The sequence below is a fragment of the Pongo pygmaeus genome, chromosome 12 (genome assembly GCF_028885625.2).
Source record: "Pongo pygmaeus isolate AG05252 chromosome 12, NHGRI_mPonPyg2-v2.0_pri, whole genome shotgun sequence".
In the NCBI taxonomy this organism is placed as follows: Eukaryota; Metazoa; Chordata; class Mammalia; order Primates; family Hominidae; genus Pongo; species Pongo pygmaeus.
This window is the reverse complement of record NC_072385.2, coordinates 106096694-106119135: the sequence shown is the minus strand read 5'-3', so window position 1 is coordinate 106119135 and position 22442 is coordinate 106096694. Positions and strand designations below refer to the sequence as shown.

At 38.9% G+C, this 22442-nt stretch overlaps 2 protein-coding genes across 7 annotated transcripts in view; one reads left to right on the top strand and one right to left on the bottom strand.

The window, feature by feature from the left end:
- The window catches only part of BABAM2 (BRISC and BRCA1 A complex member 2), a 544147-nt gene that overhangs the window by 32849 nt on the left and 488856 nt on the right, over window positions 1–22442 (top strand). The gene's annotated exons all lie outside the window — the stretch shown is intronic.
- The window catches only part of RBKS (ribokinase), a 116447-nt gene that overhangs the window by 57047 nt on the left and 36958 nt on the right, over window positions 1–22442 (bottom strand). For 5 of the 6 annotated variants that reach the window (XR_010123261.1, XR_008500535.2, XR_008500536.2 and 2 more), the window contains exons 2-5: window positions 21820–21952; window positions 11468–11531; window positions 10478–10540; window positions 4717–4881 (exon numbers count right to left, since the gene is read on the bottom strand). Coding sequence is in view for 3 of the 6 variants with exons in the window: in XM_054474872.2 (XP_054330847.1) it covers window positions 4717–4881; window positions 10478–10540; window positions 11468–11531; window positions 21820–21952 (425 nt within the window). In the remaining 3 variants the exon portion in view is untranslated. The remainder of the gene's footprint in view (window positions 1–4716; window positions 4882–10477; window positions 10541–11467; window positions 11532–21819; window positions 21953–22442) is intronic. The other variant, XM_054474873.2, reaches the window with a different exon arrangement.

Genomic DNA, 22442 nt, shown 5'->3' with positions numbered 1-22442 from the left:
TAAAAACAAATTTTAAGGAAAAAATTACATTGAAATTTAAGTATCAATTGCTAGAACAAGGAATTCTATAACTTTACTGTAAATACTGTAAAAAATCAATCTTATTTGCCTGTACTTTACTGAGGGACAGCATTCTTCAATAGTAACTGGATACATAGGCTTAGAGTCTGACTGGTAACTAAATTTAGGGGAAAAGTGTAAATGCCATAAAGAAAGGATTCTTCTTGGCTTGTGCTACCACAAATGAGCATACTCTACCATGATGAAAGAAACATAAATTAGTAGATGCAGTTAATCAAAGAAGAATGCAAATCTGTAATAGACAAGGTGGAAGCCATGATGTCATCCTGGGACCAGGCAGAGCTAGAGAACACAAAATGTACCATGGAGTAACTTGGAGTTGCAGAGGTGATTGGCAGCACCCAACAGTAATTATAATTAATTACAGTGTCAGATGAACTAAACTCCTAGTTATCTTAACTGCATGTTAATGGATAGCACAATAATGTCAATAAGGAACTGGTGAGGTCTGGAGGAGCAGTAGTATAGGCTAGAATGCAGGAAGATGAGGCAGAAACTCTTTGTGGTGTTGTCATGGAGGGCAGGGGCTGGACAGTTAGGAAGGCCCTAATTATTAGCTCAGAGAAACCAGGGAAGAAAATCACCCTAAGTGAAGACACTGTGAGCATGTTGGGATACTCAAAATACTGGCTTTGCTGTCCATTACTCTAGAGGCTCTTTTCTGTGACTTGAGCAGCAAAAACACTCAAAGCTTGGGCTATGTGCTGGACAATGTCATTGTGAAAGTCTGGATGGCCAGATAAGAAGTTTTGTTTGCCAAAGGCAAAAGGACTGAAGTGGCATTAAAAGATACTTTGTATCATACTGATAATTTAACTTTGGCAATTTTATAATCTCAATTATTTATAATTGTTCATGTACTGTTCCATTTGCTTGGAAATGAATATAAAGACCAGAACCAACATGCATAATTTCATCACAGGCAGCTGCAGCATTGGCTCTTCAGTGGGCCTACCTCATAGCATTGTGGCCTGGTGAGGATGGGGGCTATACAGGGCTACCGATTTTTGGTGTTGTAGCTGCTATGTCTTTAAAATCAATGCTTTCATTTTGATAGAGACAGAGAGTTTTGAGATAGTATATTCAAAGATGTAGGGATCTTCTCCTCTGGATTTTCATAACTGATATATTAGCATAATCTAGTTATGCAATGTGCTTAATTCAAAATTCACTACCTGTAAGCAGTAAAGATAATGGAACTGTGATAATAAAACCCATAGATGATGATGACGACGAAGACTTTATCATCCTTCTTGAAGACGGAATAATTCTGTTCAGCACATAGGCAGCTTCCTGGGGCAATGGGTAGGGTGCTCAGTGCTCAAGAGATCATTAAGCCCACTCTGCTCTAGGATCAGTCCAAGGTGACATGAAAGAACTGTGAGAGCTGTCAGCCCAATTCTAGTTTCACAGAAGAAGAAAATGACGTCCAGAGTGAGGAACTGACTTACTTGACTGAGATCCCCCATTTGCTGATTGATTATAAATTTAAAGCCATATTCATGATTCCCAAACCAATGCTCTCCTTTCATTATACCACTCTTCTTCTTCTTCTTTTTTTTTTTGAGATAGAGTCTCGCTCTGTCACCCAGGCTGGAGTGGGGTGGCGTGATCTCGGCTCACTGCAAGTTCCGCCGCCCGGGTTCACACCATTCTCCTGCCTCAGCCTCCCGAGTAGCTGGGACTACAGGCACCCACCACCATGCCCGGCTAATTTTTTTGTATTTTGAGTAGAGATGGGGTTTCACCGTGTTAGCCAGGATGGTCTCGATCTCCTGACCTCATGATCCACCCACCTTGGCCTCCCAAAGTGCTGGGATACCGCTCTTCTTGCATATGAGAATGATGATGCATTACACACACACACACACACACATATAAGAATGATGATGCATTACACACACACACACACACACACACACACACACACACACACACACACACACACACACACCCCCTCCTCATGGAATAGAATCTAAGCTGCATCTGGCCAGTATCTACCAAATAGGGACCAGCAGACTTGGCCAGAGAAAGCCATCTGACTGGAGGAGTAATGGACAGATGACTGTGTGTGCTTGTGTGCATGTGTGTTCGTGTGTGTGTGTGTGTGTGTGCGTGTGTGTGTTCTATTGGGGTTACAGTGCTGAAAACACTTTAGAGCCTCTTCTCTGTTTCTTGAGCAGCAAAAACACATAAAGCTTAGGCCACATGCTGGACAGTGTTAAAATTTATGGACTTGACTTTTCTAGAGATACTCTTCATAAAGGCTCAGTTTGTTGGAATCAATGGGTTGTGGCAGTTTAAAGTGTGGTTTAAACTAGGAGACAGAACTTGGGTCTTAGAGTCTGAAATCATGGTTTCCTCAACTTAAAGTGCGACACTGTTTGAACAAATGACTTAACCTCTCAGTCTCAGTCTTCTCACCTTTAATCTGAGAGAACAATGCCTGCCATATCTTTGTCATAAGGTTTTTCTGAGGGTAAAATGTGTAAGAAAGTACTTTATAAGCTGTAAAGTACATATAAATGCATGGTATTACTATTTCTGATATTATTATATAAGGAAGTTCACGTAGAATTAATACCGAGGCATGCTGGCTCTTAATAAAAGTATGAAGTAGGCCAAGTGGTCTGTGGCCCACTGTCACCTACCCCGCTTCCTGCTGTCCTGGGTCCTCCAGCTCCCAACTGGAAGAGCTACATGGAAGGTGACGGAGGAAGCCTTTCTGGACCCCACCCAATGACAGCCCCAGAGTAGGCTGCCTGCCCATCCGGATTACTCTATTCTCACCTGTGAAAGGTTAGCTCCTCAACTGTGGCTGCTGTATCTTTCTCTCCTTCACAAGCAGGGTATGTAACAGGCAACTAGACTAGGACAGAGGAAACAGTGATCTCTGAGCAGCAAGGGATAGTAGGAAAAAAAGAGAAGTTACACGAGAATGTGCTTTGATCTATACAAAGAAAGACAAGAGCAGGAGCAGGGTGGCACCCTGTATTCACATCACTCTGCTGAGATGGGCACGGTGCAGAGAATGCGTAACCATAAGCATTAGACTTTACTGTGACACTCTGAGAAAATGGAACCAAATGGGTTTTGGCTTAGAATTCTTTCTGACAGCTTCATGTCCATTAAAAATACACTAAATGTCAGTGAAAATTTACCACAGCATGTTGTTTTGCCAAGAGGAAAATTTGTTAAATCAGGACGAACATTTTAAAATTCTCCACAAAATCATTTCAGTGACTTATTTTCCATTTATTTCTATGTAGAACACTATACACTTTGGGAGAAATCACTTATATAAACACACACACACATATACACTGTTCTTTTTCTTTTTTCTTTTTAGTTTTGTATCTTGAGAAATAGTCAGAGTGGTTCTCTATTTTATTCTTTAAAAAAATCACAGAACTATTGCCACAATATCAAGAAGACATCATGTTAGAGTGGCTACTATTTATTTTGATTTTTTTCACCAAATGATGCTTGATCAGGGTATTATCCTAACTTTAAAGAGAGAACTGGATTGAAGAGAAAAAAATTGGGATTTACCACCATGTACTACACCATGCTTGGCATCCTATTTTATTTTATTCCATCCTTAGAACAATCCTGCAGATGGAGTATTTCTATATGCATTTTACTGACAAGGCTCAGACAAATCAGGTAATTCTGCTAGGACCACGAAGCTGACAAGGGACAGAAATGGGATTCTAATTCAGAAGATGCTTTCCCCACTAGTCAGTGGTGAAAAAGAAGCAAACAAAGAAATTATCTGGATTTTTAAAAAGTCTGTTATTTGCTGGAGGCGAGAAAAGAGGAGTGAGTGGGAGAAAAGATAAATCAAGATTAGCTACAGGTTGATAACTGGAAGCTGGGTGATGGATTTCACTGTACAATTCTGCTGCTTTTGTAGGTTTGAAAATTTCCAAAATCAAAAACAAAAGAGGCAATGTCAATGGACATTGATAACATAGAAAATATTACATATAAATAATCTTTTGTTGTTTATTGAAAGATGATAAAGTTTTACAAAAAGGAGAAAAAACCTAATTTTCAATTCCTAGAGATGTTTGTCAAAAAGTAACTGGGCTGCCTCAGTTACTTTTGTATGTATGTGTGTATTTGTATGTATGGCATGCAGCTTAACCTCTGCTTCTCAGAGTAGAAAACATTTCACCACCTAGAGTGTACCCCTTGGACAAGGGGCTGATTCAGGGATTCTTTTTTTTTTTTTTTTTTCTGAGACAGAGTCTCACTCTTGTCACCCAGGCTAGAGTGCAGCGGAGTGATCTCGGCTCACTGCAACCTCCACCTCTCGGGTTCAAGCGATTCTCCTGCCTCAGCCTCCTGAGTAGCTGGGATTACAGGAATTCTAATTCTACTTGTACCATTTCTGCCAACTACATTGAAGATTTATATTGCGGGATCTCGGAAATGCTACTCGTTTTTTTTTTTACCCTGTTTGCAAGGTTTTCTAACATTATCAAGAGCCACAAGACTGTGAATCTCACAGATGGAAGAAAGAATATTTTACGACAGAAAGAGTATTGCTTTGCTTAACTTAAAAGGTTAACTTTAATTAAGACAGTGATAAAAGCTTTTATAGAAAGAATGACAAATATGTATAATTACCTCCACTCCTGCGGGCCATTGTTAGGGCTTCCAAAGAAGTTGCTGGAGTTATTTCGAGCTGGCAGACCATGACTTTGGCTCTGCTAATGACATTGGCTGCTGCCCTTAGATCCTCCGTATTCAAAAGTAAATTTGCTCCAGCCACTATGACAATGATATTCTGGCCTATAAAGAAATTCCACCTATTATATTAAAACTAAACAAAGCCAAGCAAATGATATTCTGCAGTGTTATGAATACAATCGCCCTTGTAAAGTCATTATACAAAATGTGTTCTAAGTATTAATTTTAGCATTTCTAGGTTATTCAGCTTGAATTTTGAGTTCCAAATATATCTTTCATAATATCTCTGTAAGATTCACATTATTCTGATCACCTTAAGCAAAATCTTAAAAAGATTTTCCCAATATTCTTATATATAAAGAATATTAGTTGAGAAATGACATATAACATACTTTAAACATTTCTTTTATAGAAAATAGCTAGTATATGTATGCGGTAAAGGTTCTGAATCCTAAATGACAGATGCCATAGAGATGAATATAAATAGGAATAAACTTGTATGACACTGTAGTATGCAAGCAGTTCATGTGTGTACCTTATGGTATTCTAAAAAGTGATTCTGTCAATCAAAACACATTTTAAATATCTAACAGATAGAAAATTGTATCAGATATAGAGGAGAGAGGGATACCTGGCTTATACTATAATGGATCAAACAGAAACAGAACTAAGGAATCTGATATATTCTTATTACTTGGACCTGCTGTCTATAATCCCACCTGAATGAGGGAGGAGTGGTGGTGCATTTCATCTGTAAGGTGAACCCTTAAGAGCTGTGCTATCCAATATGGTAGTCATGAGCACGAGCCACACATGGCCATTGAACATTTGAAATGTGGCTAGTCCTGGCTGGGCAGAGTGGCTCATACCTATTAATTTCTAGCACTTTGGGAGGCTGAGGTGGGCAGATCACTTGAGGTCAGGAGTTCAAGATCAGCCTGGTCAAATGGTGAAAACCCATCTCTACTAAAATTACAAAAATTAGCTGGGCGTGGTGGTATGTGCCTGCAGGCCCAGCTACTCAGGAGCCTGAGGCGTGAGAATCGCTTGAACTTGGGAGGCGGAGGTAGCAGTGACCTGAGATTGTGTCATTGCATTCCAGCCTGGGCAAGAATGAGTGAGACTCTGTCTCAGAAAAAAAAAAAAAAAAAAAAGAAAGGTGGCTAGTCCACTGAGGTGTGCTTCAAGTAAAATACAAGCAGATTTCAAAGATAGTACAAAGGAAATAAGGTAAAATATCCATTCATTCTTACCATTTTAAAAATTAGGATAAATTTTGGGGTCTCACTCTGTTGCCCAGGCTGGAGTGCAGTCGTGTGATCTTGGCTCACTGCAGCCTCCACCTCCCGGGTTCAATCAACTCTCCCACCTAAGCCTCCCAAGTAGCTGGTATTGCACGGGTGTGCCACCACACCTGGCTAATTTTTTTTTGCATTTTTAGTAGAGATGGGGTTTCACTATGTTGGCCAGGCTAGTCTCGAACTCCTGACCTCATGTGATCCACCCGCCTTGGCCTCCCAAAGTGCTGGGATTACAGGTGTGGACCACTGCACCCAGCCAAGATAAATTTTTGATTACACACTGTAATGATAATATTTTGGACATATTGGGTTAAATATATGGCCTAAGTTAAATTTACCTGTTCCTTTTCACTTTTTAAAATGTGGTTCAAAGAGAATAAAATACCTAGGAATCCAACTTACAAGGGATGTGAAAGACCTCTTCACGGAGAACTACAAACCACTGCTCAAGGAAATAAAAGAGGATACAAACAAATGGAAGAACATTCCATGCTCATGGGTAGGAAGAATCAATATCATGAAAATGGCCATCCTTCCCAAGGTAATTTACAGATTCAATGCCATCCCCATCAAGCTACCAATGACTTTCTTCACAGAATTGGAAAAAACTACTTTAAAGTTCATATGGAACCAAAAAAGAGCCCGCATCGCCAAGTCAATCCTAGGCCAAAAGAACAAAGCTGGAGGCATCACACTACCTGACTTCAAACTATACTACAAGGCTACAGTAACCAAAACAGCATGGTACTGGTACCAAAACAGAGATATAGATCAATGGAACAGAACAGAGCCGTCAGAAATAATGCCACATATCTACAAGTATCTGATCTTTGACAAACCTGACAAAAACAAGAAATGGGGAAAGGATTCCCTATTTAATAAATGGTGCTGGGAAAACTGGCTAGCCATATGTAGAAAGCTGAAACTGGATCCCTTCCTTACACCTTATACAAAAATCAATTCAAGATGGATTAAAGACTTAAATGTTAGACCTAAAACCATTAAAACTCTAGAAGAAAACCTAGGCATTACCATTCAGGACATAGGCATGGGCAAGGACTTCATGTCTAAAACACCAAAAGCAATGGCAACAAAAGCCAAAATTGACAAATGGGATCTAATTAAACTCAAGAGCTTCTGCACAGCAAAAGAAACTACCATCAGAGTGAACAGGCAACCTACAAAATGGGAGAAAATTTTCGCAACCTACTCATCTGACAAAGGGCTAATATCCAGAATCTACAATGAACTCCAACAAATTTACAAGAAAAAAACAAACAACCCCATCAAAAAGTGGGCGAAGGACATGAACAGACACTTCTCAAAAGAAGACATTTATGCAGCCAAAAAACACATGAAAAAATGCTCATCATCACTGGCCATCAGAGAAATGCAAATCAAAACCACAATGAGATACCATCTCACACCAGTTAGAATGGCAATCATTAAAAAGTCAGGAAACAACAGGTGCTGGAGAGGATGTGGAGAAATAGGAACACTTTTACACTGTTGGTGGGACTGTAAACTAGTTCAACCCTTGTGGAAGTCAGTGTGGCGATTCCTCAGGGATCTAGAGCTAGAAATTCCATTCGACCCAGCCATCCCATTACTGGGTATATACCCAAAGGACTATAAATCATGCTGCTATAAAGACACATGCACACGTATGTTTATTGCGGCATTATTCACAATAGCAAAGACTTGGAACCAACCCAAATGTCCAACAATGATAGACTGGATTAAGAAAATGTGGCACATATACACCATGGAATACTATGCAGCCATAAAAAATGATGAGTTCACGTCCTTTGTAGGGACATGGATGAAATTGGAAATCATCATTCTCAGTAAACTATCGCAAGAACAAAAAACCAAACACCGCATATTCTCACTCATAGGTGGGAATTGAACAATGAGAACACATGGACACGGGAAGGGGAACATCACACTTCGGGGACTGTTGTGGGGTGGGGGGAGGGGGGAGGGATAGCATTGGGAGATATACCTAATGCTAGATGACGAGTTGGTGGGTGCAGCGCACCAGCATGGCACATGTATACATATGTAACTTACCTGCACATTGCGCACATGTACCATAAAACCTAAAGTATAATAATAATAATAATAAAAGAAAAAAAAAAAAAAAAAAATAAAATGTGGCTACTAGACAATTTAAAATTCCACATGAGGCTTGCATTTTATTTTTATTGGACAACACGGATCTGGAGGAATGAGTTGTAGCAGGCATTTTCTGTGCTCCAGGCTGCTCGTGCTGATCTTGTACAGACATGACCTAAAATCACCTCTCAACACAGAACAAATTCTATCCTATCATCTTACCACAGATGTGTTTGTTGGCCACGAGGAAGACTTAATAAAATGGGGATGGTTCAGCATAAACCTAACCTCAGTCCTGGAAAAATTCAAAGTTCCCACTTGCTGAAAGACAGCATCTCTCCTTCCTTTTCTTCAGTGACCTCATTTTCTCTGTTGGAGTCAGCTGCTGCTTCCATGTTGCTGTCTCCCAGATCCAAATTTTTGGCCTGGCCTTAGCTGCTAAGCAGCAAGCCCAAGACTATAGCTGTCTGATGGACAATGCCATATGGCTAGCTTATTCATGCCTCAAATTTAACTAGTCAAAACTAAACTCATTACTTTATCTTGCAAACTCACTCCTTTATTTAAAGGAGCTGATTGTCCCATCTCTGTGTATTTGTCCTAATTCTTCTATTACCACCTATACTTTTGAGGGCATTATCGTACACTATAAACCAGGCAAGATCTACCAAATAGGCCCTTGACACACACTATTACATTATATCTTTGCATGGAAAATGCAGATTTTGTTCATAAATAAGAAAGAGAACTTGAGGATAGTCCTAGAACAACAACAACAACAACAACAACAACAACAAAAAAAAAAGAGGTTTAAGACAAGGAATGAGCTGCTGTTGGTAGGAATAATTACTTAAAATGTAGCTTAAATGAACACAGGCTTTCTATAGTTAGAATGAAAACTTTTATCTACCACCTTTAGGTGAAATATATCTTATTATTGCAACTTGGAATCACTAAAGTCGAGTTTAAAATACCATATTTTCTATAAGAAATGATCCTGCAAAGCTGCATTATAAATAAAAGACACATTGTGACAAATCCTAATTTAACACAAGCACACTGTCCACAACACATGAGGTTCTGTCCTAGGTGCCCCATGAAATGCTTGGTCCTTCTGAATATTGATTCTGATTTTTAAAAATCTTCTGTAGGTGTTTTTATAATTAAAACAGGTGGCAGAAATTATGAAAACTTGACTTGAAGGTTGTTACCATTTTTTTTTTTGAGAGAGAGTCTTGCTTTGTCGCCCAGGCTGGAGTGTAGTCACCTGATCTTGGCTCACTGCAACCTCCGCCTTGTGAGTTCAAGTGATTCTCCTGCCTCAGCCTCCTGAGTAGCTGAGATTACAGGCATGTGCCACCAGGCCTGGCTAATTGTTTTTGCATTTTTAGTAGAGATGGGGTTTTACTATGTTGGTCAGGCTGGTCTTGAACTCCTGACCTCAAATGATCCACCTGCCTTGGCCTCCCAAAATGCTGAGATTATAGGCATGAGCCACTATGCTCAGCCTCTGTTTTAATTCATTCATTCATTCATTCACTCATTCATTTATTTATTTAGAGTCAGGGTCTCATTCTATCATGCAGGCTGAAGTGCAGTGGTAGGACTGTGGCTCACTGCAGCCTTGAACTCCTGGCCTCAAGTGATCCTCCCACTTTAGCCTCTGAAAGCATGGGCATTACAGGTGTGAGCCACTGTGCCAGGCCCAATTACTATTTTAAAAGATAAATGTATCAGCTATGGCAAAGCCTTGTGGCAGACTTAGTTGTATATATAGACTTTTGAGATTTGATTGCTGTTGAAAGACAAAATTGAACACTAACGATAAGTTGGATGTAATTAGTTACTGCCATTTGCTCAGAACATATTCTATAAATATGACTCATCAAACTTTTCTTTGCACCTATTTACATTTACTTACCTAGTGTAACTGAAATGACAGATGAATGCTTGACTGCTTTTAGAGACAAATGTCAATTATAAGTTCACATGAAGGGTAATGGGGACATTACAGCATATACATATTATTTTGAGGCAACTTCACATATATTGAATAGACAATTTTGAAAATTGTCCGAAAATTGATCTGAACGATCCATGTGAGAAGTATAAATAAAGGGAAACACATTTATATTTGAATTGGAAAAACTATGTTTTAGGCCTTGGAGTGGTGGGTATAGCAAGAGGTCCATAGGATTATGGTAAAAATTGATGCGTCTGATCTAACTCTGGAAATACACTGTCTTATGAAATGACACTCCAATATGCAAAACACTTACCTTCATTATTGACAATTATAGAAGCAGTTCCTGTAGCAGCATCTTTAGTCTGATATGTAAATTCTGAAAGAAAAAAGAAAATTACAATCACATGTATACAGACTGGCATGGATAATTTATTTTAACAATTTCAATACAACACTAATCCTTGGAAAAACTTTTTAACCTTTAACCATCTGGAATGATAAAAAAAAAAGTAATTAGTGCTAATTTATACCCACCATCTATGCAACAAGAAAAACAGACAGCTTTACATTTAGTTGCACCTTTTCTCTGCATTAGTAACAACCCACCAATCCGCTCCTACTTTCAATTCCCCCCAATTATTCATAATTTTATACATATGCATTTTTCTAGACCAACACACTTATGTTCTTCATTGAAAGGAATGTCAGAGTTGAGATAAAAAGTAAAGGTCAAATCTATAAAATGAACTTGTGTGATTATTTTCATTCTCATAAGCTTGTTATTTCACCAAGAATCAAGGTCTGGCATATAAACAGAAATGTTGACCAGGCAGCCTTTGGTAGCAGCAAAGAGCCCTGAACTGGAATCAGAAGATCTTCATTCTAGTCCTGGCTCTAGCTCCAACCAACTGTGTGCTCTTGGAGAAATCACAGAACATCTCTGACCTTTGGTTTTCTCTTCTGTGAAATAATGGTTTCAGCCTCTATGGCTTCTAATGATTGTTGCCAGCTATAATATTCTTAAAACATCTTTTGTGAATGCAGCACCTTTTTCTCCTTGTCATTTGTCACATATTCATGAGATGAAGGTTTGTAACCTCCTATCATTTTATTCCCATCTGGAGGAATGTACATGGAAGAATCAACCCAAGGACATTTAAGCAAGAATGGACAAAGCTGTGCATAACAATTCTCTGGCCACCAGGGGAAGGTCTAATAATTCTCCTCTAGATTCAATTTTTCTCATAACAAAATCACAGAAAAAAGCTATAAACACTAACTTTAAAAAAGATAGGAATTTTACCTGTAGAAATATCATTCTGTTTTAGGTTTTCTATATAATCATTGCCAAAAGAATCTTTGCCAACCTGTACCAAAGAAATAATGAATATTTATTATTTATTATAATGAATTAGAGTTAGTAAAATGCTACAATGTTTTTAGAATACTTAGTTTTTAGAATACTTAGCATTTTAAAAGGGCATATCTGCACAGTACTTTATAAACATTAACTAATCTTCTTAATATAAGATGCTAGACTTGATTGCAGCCGAAAGAATTGTTATATAACAATGTTTCACTTATATCCTACTTAAAATGTGAAGTATTTAATGAACATCACTCATTAAGTCATTCTCATTTTGAGCTGTTCATGTGATAATTCCCACTGAGACAGAGTTATCTACCATCATCAATCCTCAATATTTATGAAGAATCTCAGCTGTTTGTACTTCACTGTAAATATGGGCATCTTTGTCATGACTTGCCTGATGTTCCAGAATCTTTTTATCTTCTCCCTTGACACTGACACGTTGAGGCAAAGAGAAGGAAATTTTAAAGGCCCTAGATAACTTGGGTAACTTGGTATAATGGAATTGTGTTTTTGCATCCTAGCATCTATTCTGTTAAAGGTATTTCAGTTTTTCCTTTGGACACCTATTTCTGTCCCATTCTGTAGACAACAAGATTAGGTTGGCCAAGGGACCCAGGCCTGATTAAAAAGCATGTTCCTTGTAGTCCCAGCTACTCGGGGGGCTGAAGCAGGAGAATTGCTTGAACCCGGAGGCAGAGGTTGCAGTGAGCTGAGGTCACACCACTGCACTACAGCCTGGGTGACAGAGCGAGACTCTGTCTCAAAAAAAAAAAAAAAAAAAGTGTGTTCCACCACCCTGGTCACAGTGATGGGTTCATGAATGAGCATGTGACCTAAACTAGCACAATAAGACTCAATCCTGGGACTTTTATTGAAACTACTAGGGAAGACAAGTTTTCTTCCCAGTAAGATTGCTGGCTATATGAGAATGTAAGCCTGCAGCCACTGGGGCTCACCATGTGGAGACAGCTAGAAAGAAAACAGAGAAACATAACAGAAAGCAGGAGGGTGACAGACATAAACAGACACAGACTCCTAATAGCCTAATGGACCCCTAAGTCATCTGAAGCCAGCTCTACCACTGGGCTTTTCAGTTACATGAGGCAATACATTCTTTTTAAAAATTTTATTTATTTTTATTTTTTTGCTTAAGCTATTTTGAATTGGGTGTCTATTGTCTGTTATTAACAAAGTCCTGACTAGCTTCAGGCTGTGTGCGGTGGCTCATGCCTGTAATCCCAACACTTTGGGAGGTCAAGGCGGATGGATCACCTGAGGTCAGGAGTTTGAGGCCAGCCTGGTCAACATGGTAAAACCCCATCTCTACTAAAAATACAAAAATCAGCCGGGTGTGGTGGCACACGCCTGTAGTCCCAGCTACTTGGGAGGCTGAGGTAGAACTGCTTAAACCCAGGAGGGGGAGGTTGCAGTAAGCTGAGATTGTGCCACTGCACTCCAGCCAGGGCGACAGAGTGAGATTCCGTCTCAAAAAAAAAAAAAAAAGAAAAAGAAAAAAAAGAAAAAGCTAGTTAGCCTAGTGCCTAGTGTAACCCTGAACCACTGAACCATAATTTAAGTAGCTGTGTCTGTGCCTGGATCCTGTGACCACATCCTTGCTTTGCGGTCCACTTTGGTAACTGGATCTCTCTCTGTTTCTGTCAGCATGAGTGTGTATCCTCATCATCTGGTGAGCCCTCTAGCTCTTTCAGAACAGGCACTCTTCTCTGCCTGGCCAGCCATTTGCAGGGGCCAGGCCTTTAGGTCTGTGGCTCAAAGCCAGAAAACTATGATTGCAAGGCCTTTGATACCAATGCTGGCATCTTATCGACATCTCCCTACTGTCCGTTTCTGGCCTCTGTGGTGCTGCAATCACTGTGCTAGTCAGGACACTCTTGTTATCTTCTCCCATACCTTTCTAATGCTAACCACTTGTCTGACTGCTACCTTGGCTGGACCTCGGCTTGAACTCTACAGTTGAATCTACAGCAGAGGTTGTAAATTGGTGGGCTGAAAGTTGAATCTGACTGCTAGATATGTTTTGTTTGCCCTACTACTGTTTTCTAAAAAATAGACTTTATTTTAAAAACAGTTTTAGGTTCTCAGCATAAGAGAGTAGAAAGTACAGAGTTCCCATATACTCTGTGTCTCCTCCGGCAACTAGTATCCCCCACTATTAACATCCTGCAACTAAGTGGTACTTTGTTACAACTGATAAACCTACATGACATATCTTTATCACTCAAACTCCATACTTTACATTAGGGTTCACCCTTGGTGTTGAATATTCTATAGGGTTTGACAAATGTAAAATGTCATATACCCACCATTATAGTACTATATACAATAGTTTCACTACCCTAAAAATCCTCTGTGCTCTGTATATTCATCCTTCTCTCCCCACTAGCCTCTAGCAACCAGTAATCTTTTGTCTCCATAGTTTTGCCTTTTCCAGAATATCATACAGTTGTAATTACACAGTATGTAGCCTTTTCAGATTGACTTCTTTTACTTAGTAATATGCAACTAAAGTTCCTCTGTGTCTTTCTGTGCCTTGATAGCTAATTTCTTTTTAGGGCTGAATAATATTCCATTGTCTGGATGTACCAGAGTTTATTTATCCATTTATCTACTAAAGGATGTCTTCCAAGTTTGGGAAATTATGAATAAAGCTGCTATAAATATCTGTGTGCAGGTTTTGGTGTAAATACCCTGCTATTTTTATCAGTTCTCAATACTTAAATATTAGAAGACTTCACAAAAACAGACAGATGTCCAGGAGGTTCTGAAAATTCAGAGGTTCTGGTAACACTGGGTCCACATTCCTGCAAGGCAAACCACCTGGAACTGAGAGGTGAGTGCCTTAAAGTGCGCATAGACTCTTGGCTTCACCTAGCCTACTGCAATTTCCATTACCTGCTTGGCTCCTGTAGGCCTTTAGGCTTGCTACCTCTGAACTATACTTCTGAACTGAACTTCTATTTTTCTGTCATGCAGGTGAGCATTACTTCAATGGACTATGTCTCAATCCAGGTTTCAGTCACTCCTGGTGTGTTCTATTCTTCCACAGAAAATTGTTCCTTTCTGGATATATCAATAGAAAGAAACCTGTCTGTTCCCTTACCATCATTTCTGAGAACTTAGAAGTCCTTTGCCCTCTCTCCTCCACTAAATCAAACCTCACCTGTTTTTCAAGTATCAACTTAAGGTCTACCTTCCCTACTCTGGCCCTTGTCAATCTCTCATCTCCAGACCTCCTATGACATTCCTAATCAAGCCCATAGTTCAATACCATCTTATATTGTTGGTGATTTCGTATTTGTTAGTCTAGTCTTCTTAAAAGCTTACTGGAGATTCTTTAGGATTTGATCACATTAGTTGTCCTTCTGTTCATTTTTCTTGGACCCATCTTGTAGTCATGTTCCATTCTTTTTTTCTACAATTTTTTATTTTTTTATTTTTGCAAAGGAGTTTCGCTCTTGCTGCCCAAGCTGGAGTGCAATGGTGCGATCTCCACTCACTGCAACCTCTGCCTCTTGGGTTCAGGTGATTCTCCTGCCTCAGCCTCCCGAGTAGCTGGGATTACAGGCGTGCACCATCACACCTGGCTAATTTTTGTATTTTTAGTAGAAATGGGGTTTCACCATGTTAGCCAGGGTGGTCTCGAACTCCTGACCTCAGGTGATCTGCCCATCTCCGCCTCCCAAAGTGCTGGGATTACAGGCGTGAGCCACCACACCTGGCTGTCATGTTCCATTCTTGAAGGAACATGACTACAAGCACCCAAACTATTCTAGAATGGTTCCATACAAGGTTTTGTTTCCAACAGCCTCCTTGAAGGCACCCTCACACTCTTTTGACTATAGCAGTGAAATACTTTTGGGCAGAAAGATTCTTGGAAACCCGCATAGTCTGAGATAACCTGACTGTGTTAACTTGTTCCACGTGAAGGAAGCCAGGTCAAGAGCAACTATGGACAAGCACTTACACATAAGCCAAAAGGGAACTCTCAGAACTCAACATGCTCTTTGGAAATCCCAGGCTCAGTTCTGCCCTGAATATTGTAGAGTAGTGCCATCCAATAGAACTTTCTGCAATGATGAAATGTTCTATATCTGTGCTGTCCAATACAGAAAATGTTTTCTATTTGTTCTGCCCAATACAGACACTCAAAATACAGACTGTGTGACTGAGGAATTCAATTTTTTAGCTTTGATTACATTTAAATCTAAATATCCACATGTGGCTAGTGGCTTCTGTATTTGACAATGCAGCAAGGGTCATGGAAAGCAAAAGGGCTGGGTGTATGAGGAACAAGAGCATTTCTTCAGCTAAGGGTGCTGAGGTGCTTCCTTCACTCTTATCACTGGGAGGGCTCCTTCTGCATTGGAGGAGAGCTTTGGGAGGGCTTCCAGAGTCCAGAACTATGATCTGAAGCTAAGGAGGGCAACTTCAGTCAGAACCATAACTTCTATTTTGCAAAATGATTGAGGAATGGTTGTTTAGGCTGCTTGGAATCCTCAAATGGCAGAAACCATCTAGTAATTCTACTCCTCAACATATATTTGGGGTAAATAAAACATAGGATATCAAAATATCCTACCCAAGGCCACATGAAATTGAATACTCTGCTCAAGAAGTTATCACATATATTAAAACAGGGTACCGATTTCAAAGCATTAGAATACAGAAAATATGTTTAACACTAAAACTAAGATGAATATAATTTAATTCTTGCAACTGAAGACATTTTGTCACTTTTCAGTGACCTGAGGGTTACAGTGAACAGCTGGTTGAGGAGACTAAGTTGCATTTGTTGTCATACAAAACCCAGCTGTTGCTTTTTTGAATAAATCTTTCATATTAACTTTTAACTTGTCATTTGTGGCCTTATAACAAAATACATAAGAAGAATATATAAAATCTCAGTTATTAAAGCTTGCTGGTGGTTTAAATCCTAGATAAAGGGGTGTTTACCTTAATAATGGCCTTTAGGCTAGGCATGGTGGCTTATGCCGTAATCCTAGCATTTTGGGAGACTGAGGTAGTAGGACTGCTTGAGGACAGGAGTTCGAGACCAGCCTCAGCAACACAGCAAGACCCCCATCTCTACAAAAAATTAAAAAATTAGCTGGGTGTGGTGCTGCATGCCTGTAGTCTCAGCTACTTTGGAGGCTGAGGTGGGAGGATTGCTTGAGCTCAGGAGTTTGAGGCTGCAGTGAGCTGTAGCACCACAGTACTATAGCCTAGGTAACCTGTCTCTGAAAAAAAAAAAAAAAAGGCCTTCGGGCATGGTGGTGCACACCTGTAATCCCAGCACTTTGGGAGGCCAAGGCAGGTAGATTGCTTGAGCTCAGGAGTTTGAGACCAGCCTGGGCAACATGGCGAAACCTTGTCTCTACAAAAAATACAAAAATTAGCTGGGTATGGTGGAATGTGCCTGTAGTCACAGCTACTTGGGAGGCTGAGGTAGGAGGATCACCTGAGCCCGGGGAGGTTGAGGCTGCAGTGAGCCCAGATTGTACCACTGCACTCTAGCCTGGGCAACAGAGTGAGATCCTGTCTCAGAAAAAAATAAAGACCTTTAATATACAAAGTTAATGCTACAATCACCATTATTAGGCCTGATTATCTGAGAGTGGTGATAGGTTTGAGATAATCCAGTTATTTTCTCTCATTTCTACCCTTTCTTCTTATACAAGGTGTATATTATTCACTTGGTTATAGGATCATTTGTTTGAACATATGGCTAAGCATTCCAATCAACATAGCCAACTAATTATAGCTAGCTGTCTTTCAACAGAGTTCAGGAAAGGACAGATTTCACCTCATTATATATTACCTGGAAAGACCTGGTGACTAATTTTTGATCTCTGAAAATGAAAATCTCAATGCATGATCAGATGATTCTCCCACAGTAATCTAGCACAGAAGGTACTTTTTGGTTAAGGTGATGGATACTCTAATGCACTGCTTTTCAAGCTATCTGTGGAGAAGCACTGGCCTTGTTTTCCTTTTCTTGCTTTCAATCCATTGTGGACTAACAATTTTATAAAATACAATAACAAGGAGATGAAAACAAAAAAGAGTCATACAAACTACAAGGCCTAATTTATTATTACTATTATATTCAATGGCTATAAAGTTATTCTGTCAAATTGCTATAAATGATCCTAACTGCTTACTCTCAATTCCTGTACTGTTTGGACCAGTGACAATCTGCATGCAGCCTGGCACCAGCCTGAGGACTGGACTTTGAACAGCACCGCCTTAATGTACGAGTTAGGAGGCCAGCAGGTCTTATTTTCCGGTTGGACCCTGCTGGTGGAAGCAGGATCTGGTCAAAACATGGTGCAATGAAGAAGCTGGCTGAAATGAGGAAAGCGACCTCTAGTTGCTCTCACTGCTCATTAGCACAAGACACTCCTACTGGACCCAAGATAGTTTACAAATGCCATGGCAATGGCCCAGAAGTTACCTTATATAGTTCTGGAAATTCCCCACCCTTTTTCCAAAAAGTTCTGAATAACCCGCCTCTTAATTAGCATATAATTTAAAGTACATGTAAATATAGTTGCTAACAGCCCATACACTACCCTCTGGGCACACAGCCTATCGGTTAGCCGTGTAGCACTGGTTCAATCAAAGTTGCTTTTTCTTTTTTTTTTTTTATATGTAACAGCTTTATTGAGATGTAATTATAATAAAAACTCTGCATATATTTAATGTATACATTTTGATGGGTTTGAATACATGCATACATCTGTGGAACCATTACCACAATCAGTGTAATAAACATCCATCACCTCCAAGTTTCCTCCTGCCCATTTGGCAAGATAAAATAAGATCCAGAGATCTGCTGTACCACATTGTGCCTATAGTTCATAATACTTTATTGTATGCTTAAAATGCTCTTAAGAAGGTAGATATCAAGTTAAGTGTTCTTACTACCCCCACCCACCACACAAAGTTGCTTTTTCTTATCCTTGGCTGACTCTTAAATTCTTGCCTGGGCAAAGCCAAGAACCCTCTCTGGCTAAGCCCCTTAGGGCAGCCTGCATCAGTATCACCTCTGTCACAAAACTTCATGTGTGATGGTTCTGAAGGGAAAACAGATAGTTACCTGTATTAGAGAGTTTGATAGTCTCATATTTGAAGGAAGCAAGACAGGGTAATTTCTTGAAGGTGTTTCCAGTTTGCTGATTCCTGACCTGGGTCATTTGGGTTCATACCTGCTCATGGTTTCTGTGCTCATATTGGGCCAGTGCATCTTGAGTTTCTTACTTGACCATGGTCCTCTCCTGAACTGCCAACTTTTGATGTTTAGGAATAACTTCCTCTTCTTAACATTTGGCTTCAATGGAATGGAGCAGGAAACACTTAACTCAGGTGAAGTTTTAAGAAAGATGTCCTAATAGGCTCTTTGCCCTGGGAGGAAGACTTTCATTTTATACAATATCTGCCAGGATTTTAAATCTGAAAATACCATCTCCAATTATCACTAGACTGTAGCTTTGGTCCATGACTCAGCTAAATACTAACTCTTAAGTACTTGAAGTGTTTCATTATACATGTATCACTGTATAAATATTGAGGTAACTCATTTAATATTCTTTGTCACAATATCTTAACAAATATTTCTCCCTAGCTCAATGTAAGAAGTTTGTTTGGGTCATCAATCTTACTTACTAAGAGTTTGAATTTTAGTTTGTTATAGGTAGCAAGAAGTAAATAAATCTTGCTGAGAAAGCCGTAGAAAATTTTTACCTGTTTCTCTTTTGCTCCATCTGTTCATTTTTATCTTGATAAATTTCATGGTTTTGGTTTCTACTTAGAACTTGTCATCTTTAAAAAACTGCTATAAAGCAAGTTTGGCTAATTTGCTTAATAAAAATGTATTTCACAATGGATAAAATATAATTAATGGACAGATAACTTCTTTTATAAAAATATATGATTTTCTTTTTAAGAAGTCCAAGAATATTATGCAATTTGCTTAAGCTTTTAAATAATTCCATGTCTAAAGGTCCCAGGTTATCTAACCAAAGTTACCCTGGATAGGTTTTAGCTGCAGTCATGTTTTTTGATCCTCTGCTATGCAGACACACAGGCTAAAATCCACTGTGGTGCTAAACATTAGATGACTAAATCAGGGGCATGGCAGATGTATAACTTTCAAAATTGTACAGATGCTAACATAAACCATCACACACAAATGGTACCTTTGCTTTAATCAACCTCCTAACTGGAACATTTCCCAAAATACAGCCCCCTGCTTCTATTCCTCTGCTATCCACATAGGGTTTTAGGATTCATTTCCCAAGTTCAGTTCCATAACTCAAATATTTCTCTTTGTCATTTCTTTCTTTTCCTCAAATTCAACAGACCTAAAATAAAATCAATTTCATAATCTTAGGGTTGGAAGAGATCCCAGGGGACATCCAATCTTGACTTTAATGGCTACATAAATAGCTTCTATAAAGCTTCCAAGAGAGGGGTTCTCTAATCTCTCCTTTAATGTCTCCAGCTCTAGGAACTCCCCTCTTCCCAGCGAAGCCATTTTGGGTACATAGCTTCCAATGCCAATTCTATGTCCAAGTTTTCCCATACAGGAAATTATATCATCCTCTTTCCAGTTCCCAGGTCCTCTTAATTAAGTCAGCACCATCTGATTACTCTCCAAATGCTCCATAGCTAATCAGGTATGAGATGGGTCAGGCCTAAGTTTTTAATCAGCCCCCTCTCACAGACCCATAATTCCTGGAACATAATTAATTGCTGATTAATTACACTGATATTTTAAATCTATCAAGAGCTCAATCTTAGCAAAAGAGGGTTTCTTACTTTGAATCTTATGCTTCATGTGATGTTTTTGACCAAATAGCCGTGTGAAAATTATGTTAATCATAGGTTAGAAATAAAATTACAGTTCACTAACAGATGAAGTAATAATTGTATAGTTTATACATCATTTAAAACTCCTGTGGAGAGAAAAGTGCTGACTGCAATGAAAAATGACATTTCGAGAATTTTTGGTAAAATCTACATAGTTCACAGGAGAAAGCTCATTCTTTCAACTTCCTTGTATTTTTCTTGCCCTTTAATAATGTGCAGACCCAGCCTGGCTTTCCCTAAAAATCAAACAAACACAATCATCTACCTTTCCTGTTATACTAATGCTATAATGCTAGCACCTTAAAATTTCATGAAAAATGAAAAATGAAAACTTTTTGGCAGCCCATTTATTTTCAAATTATTTCAGTAGCATGGATAAAAATAGGAATACTGTATGTTACAATATCATATCTCTACATACATGAAAACAAAACTATGCCAAAAGATCAGTTATATGTAGTTCATTAAGGCCCAGATTCTTTTCAGATCTAAGATACAGCATTAGAAGAAAATGACTTAGATATGAGTAAATCACCGGTTATTACACGAAGTTTCCAAAAGCTGTGTTGCTGCAGTGAAACCTGCTAAAAACAAGATGACTCATGCTGTTGTTTAGAAGCTGGATGACAGAAACCCATTGGAGTAGGCTAATTTCCCTCACTTCTCACACCCCAGTTACAAACTCATTACATTCAGGGAATGCAGCATTAAGTTATTTGAGAACTGCTACTTCCCAGAGGATTCAATGACGTAGAAATTAATATAAAGGACAAGGGAGACTACTCTCTGTTATTTAGATCTTTAAAAACAATAAACTTCCACAAGAATTGAAAGCAGGTACTCAAGTAGATGTATATGCATGTTAGTAGCAATGCTATTTGTAAGAGCCAAAAAGGTGGAAACAGCCCAAGTGTCCATCAATCCATTCATTAATGAATAAAAAAATTGTGGTATATCCATACAATGGAATATTATTCAACCATAAAAAGGAAGGAAATACTGATATACGCTACAACGTTGTACCTCAAAAACAGTATGCTAAGTGAAAGAAGCCAGGTACAAAATGTCATATAATATATATTCCATTTATATGAAATGTCCAGAATAGATAAATCCATAGAGACAGAATGAAGACTGGTGGTTCCCAGGGCCTTAAAGGGAAGATGGAATGAGGAGGAACTGCTTAAAGGGTAAGGGATTTTGTTTTGGAATGATGGTAAAGTTCTGGAACAAGACAGAAGTGGTGGTTGAATGCATTAAATGCCACTCTATGTATTATATGCCACTGAATTGTTCACTTTAAAATGGTTGAAAAAAATAAAAACAATAAACTCCAGTCTTAAAACCAGATTCTTACCACTAGAATCCTCTCCACTATACTTTATACTTACCTTACACACCATGGACGTCATTGCTCCAAGCCGAGCAGCTTGGACACACTGGTTGGCACCTTTCCCTCCAAAGCCAATAAAAAACTTATGTCCATGGATGGTTTCTCCAGTTTTTGGCAAACGAGAAGTAAGACTATTGTAATTTAAAAAGAGAAGAAAAAAGGCATATTGGTAACTGTAATCAATTTAAGTTCTTTAGAAGAGAGGGAAGGCTATATGGTAGAGCTCTAAATAGTCTTAACAATTAGAACTATAAGCAGAAGCAAGGAAGATTATCTCTTCCTTTAGGATGACATTTAGTAGTCTGCATCATTATCAAGAATGAGTCTCCTTGACAGAATTCCTCTCTCTCTCCTAGAGACCACTACTGTGGCTAGTGTTGTACTGCATCAGGGTTATTCATGAATACCTTTCCTTCATATTCTCTTTCCAAATGCCAGCACAGAACTTTATTCACAGTGGGATTTAATAAATGGGATGAAATTAATGTATATTTCTATATGGGTTTATCTGGTCACTTTAACAAGAAGCAGGAAGTGTTAAACCAAGAAGCAGAAAGTGTTAAACCAGACCAGGATTCTGACAATCAAGTACAGGACCTAAGGAGAAGATGGAAGTTACAA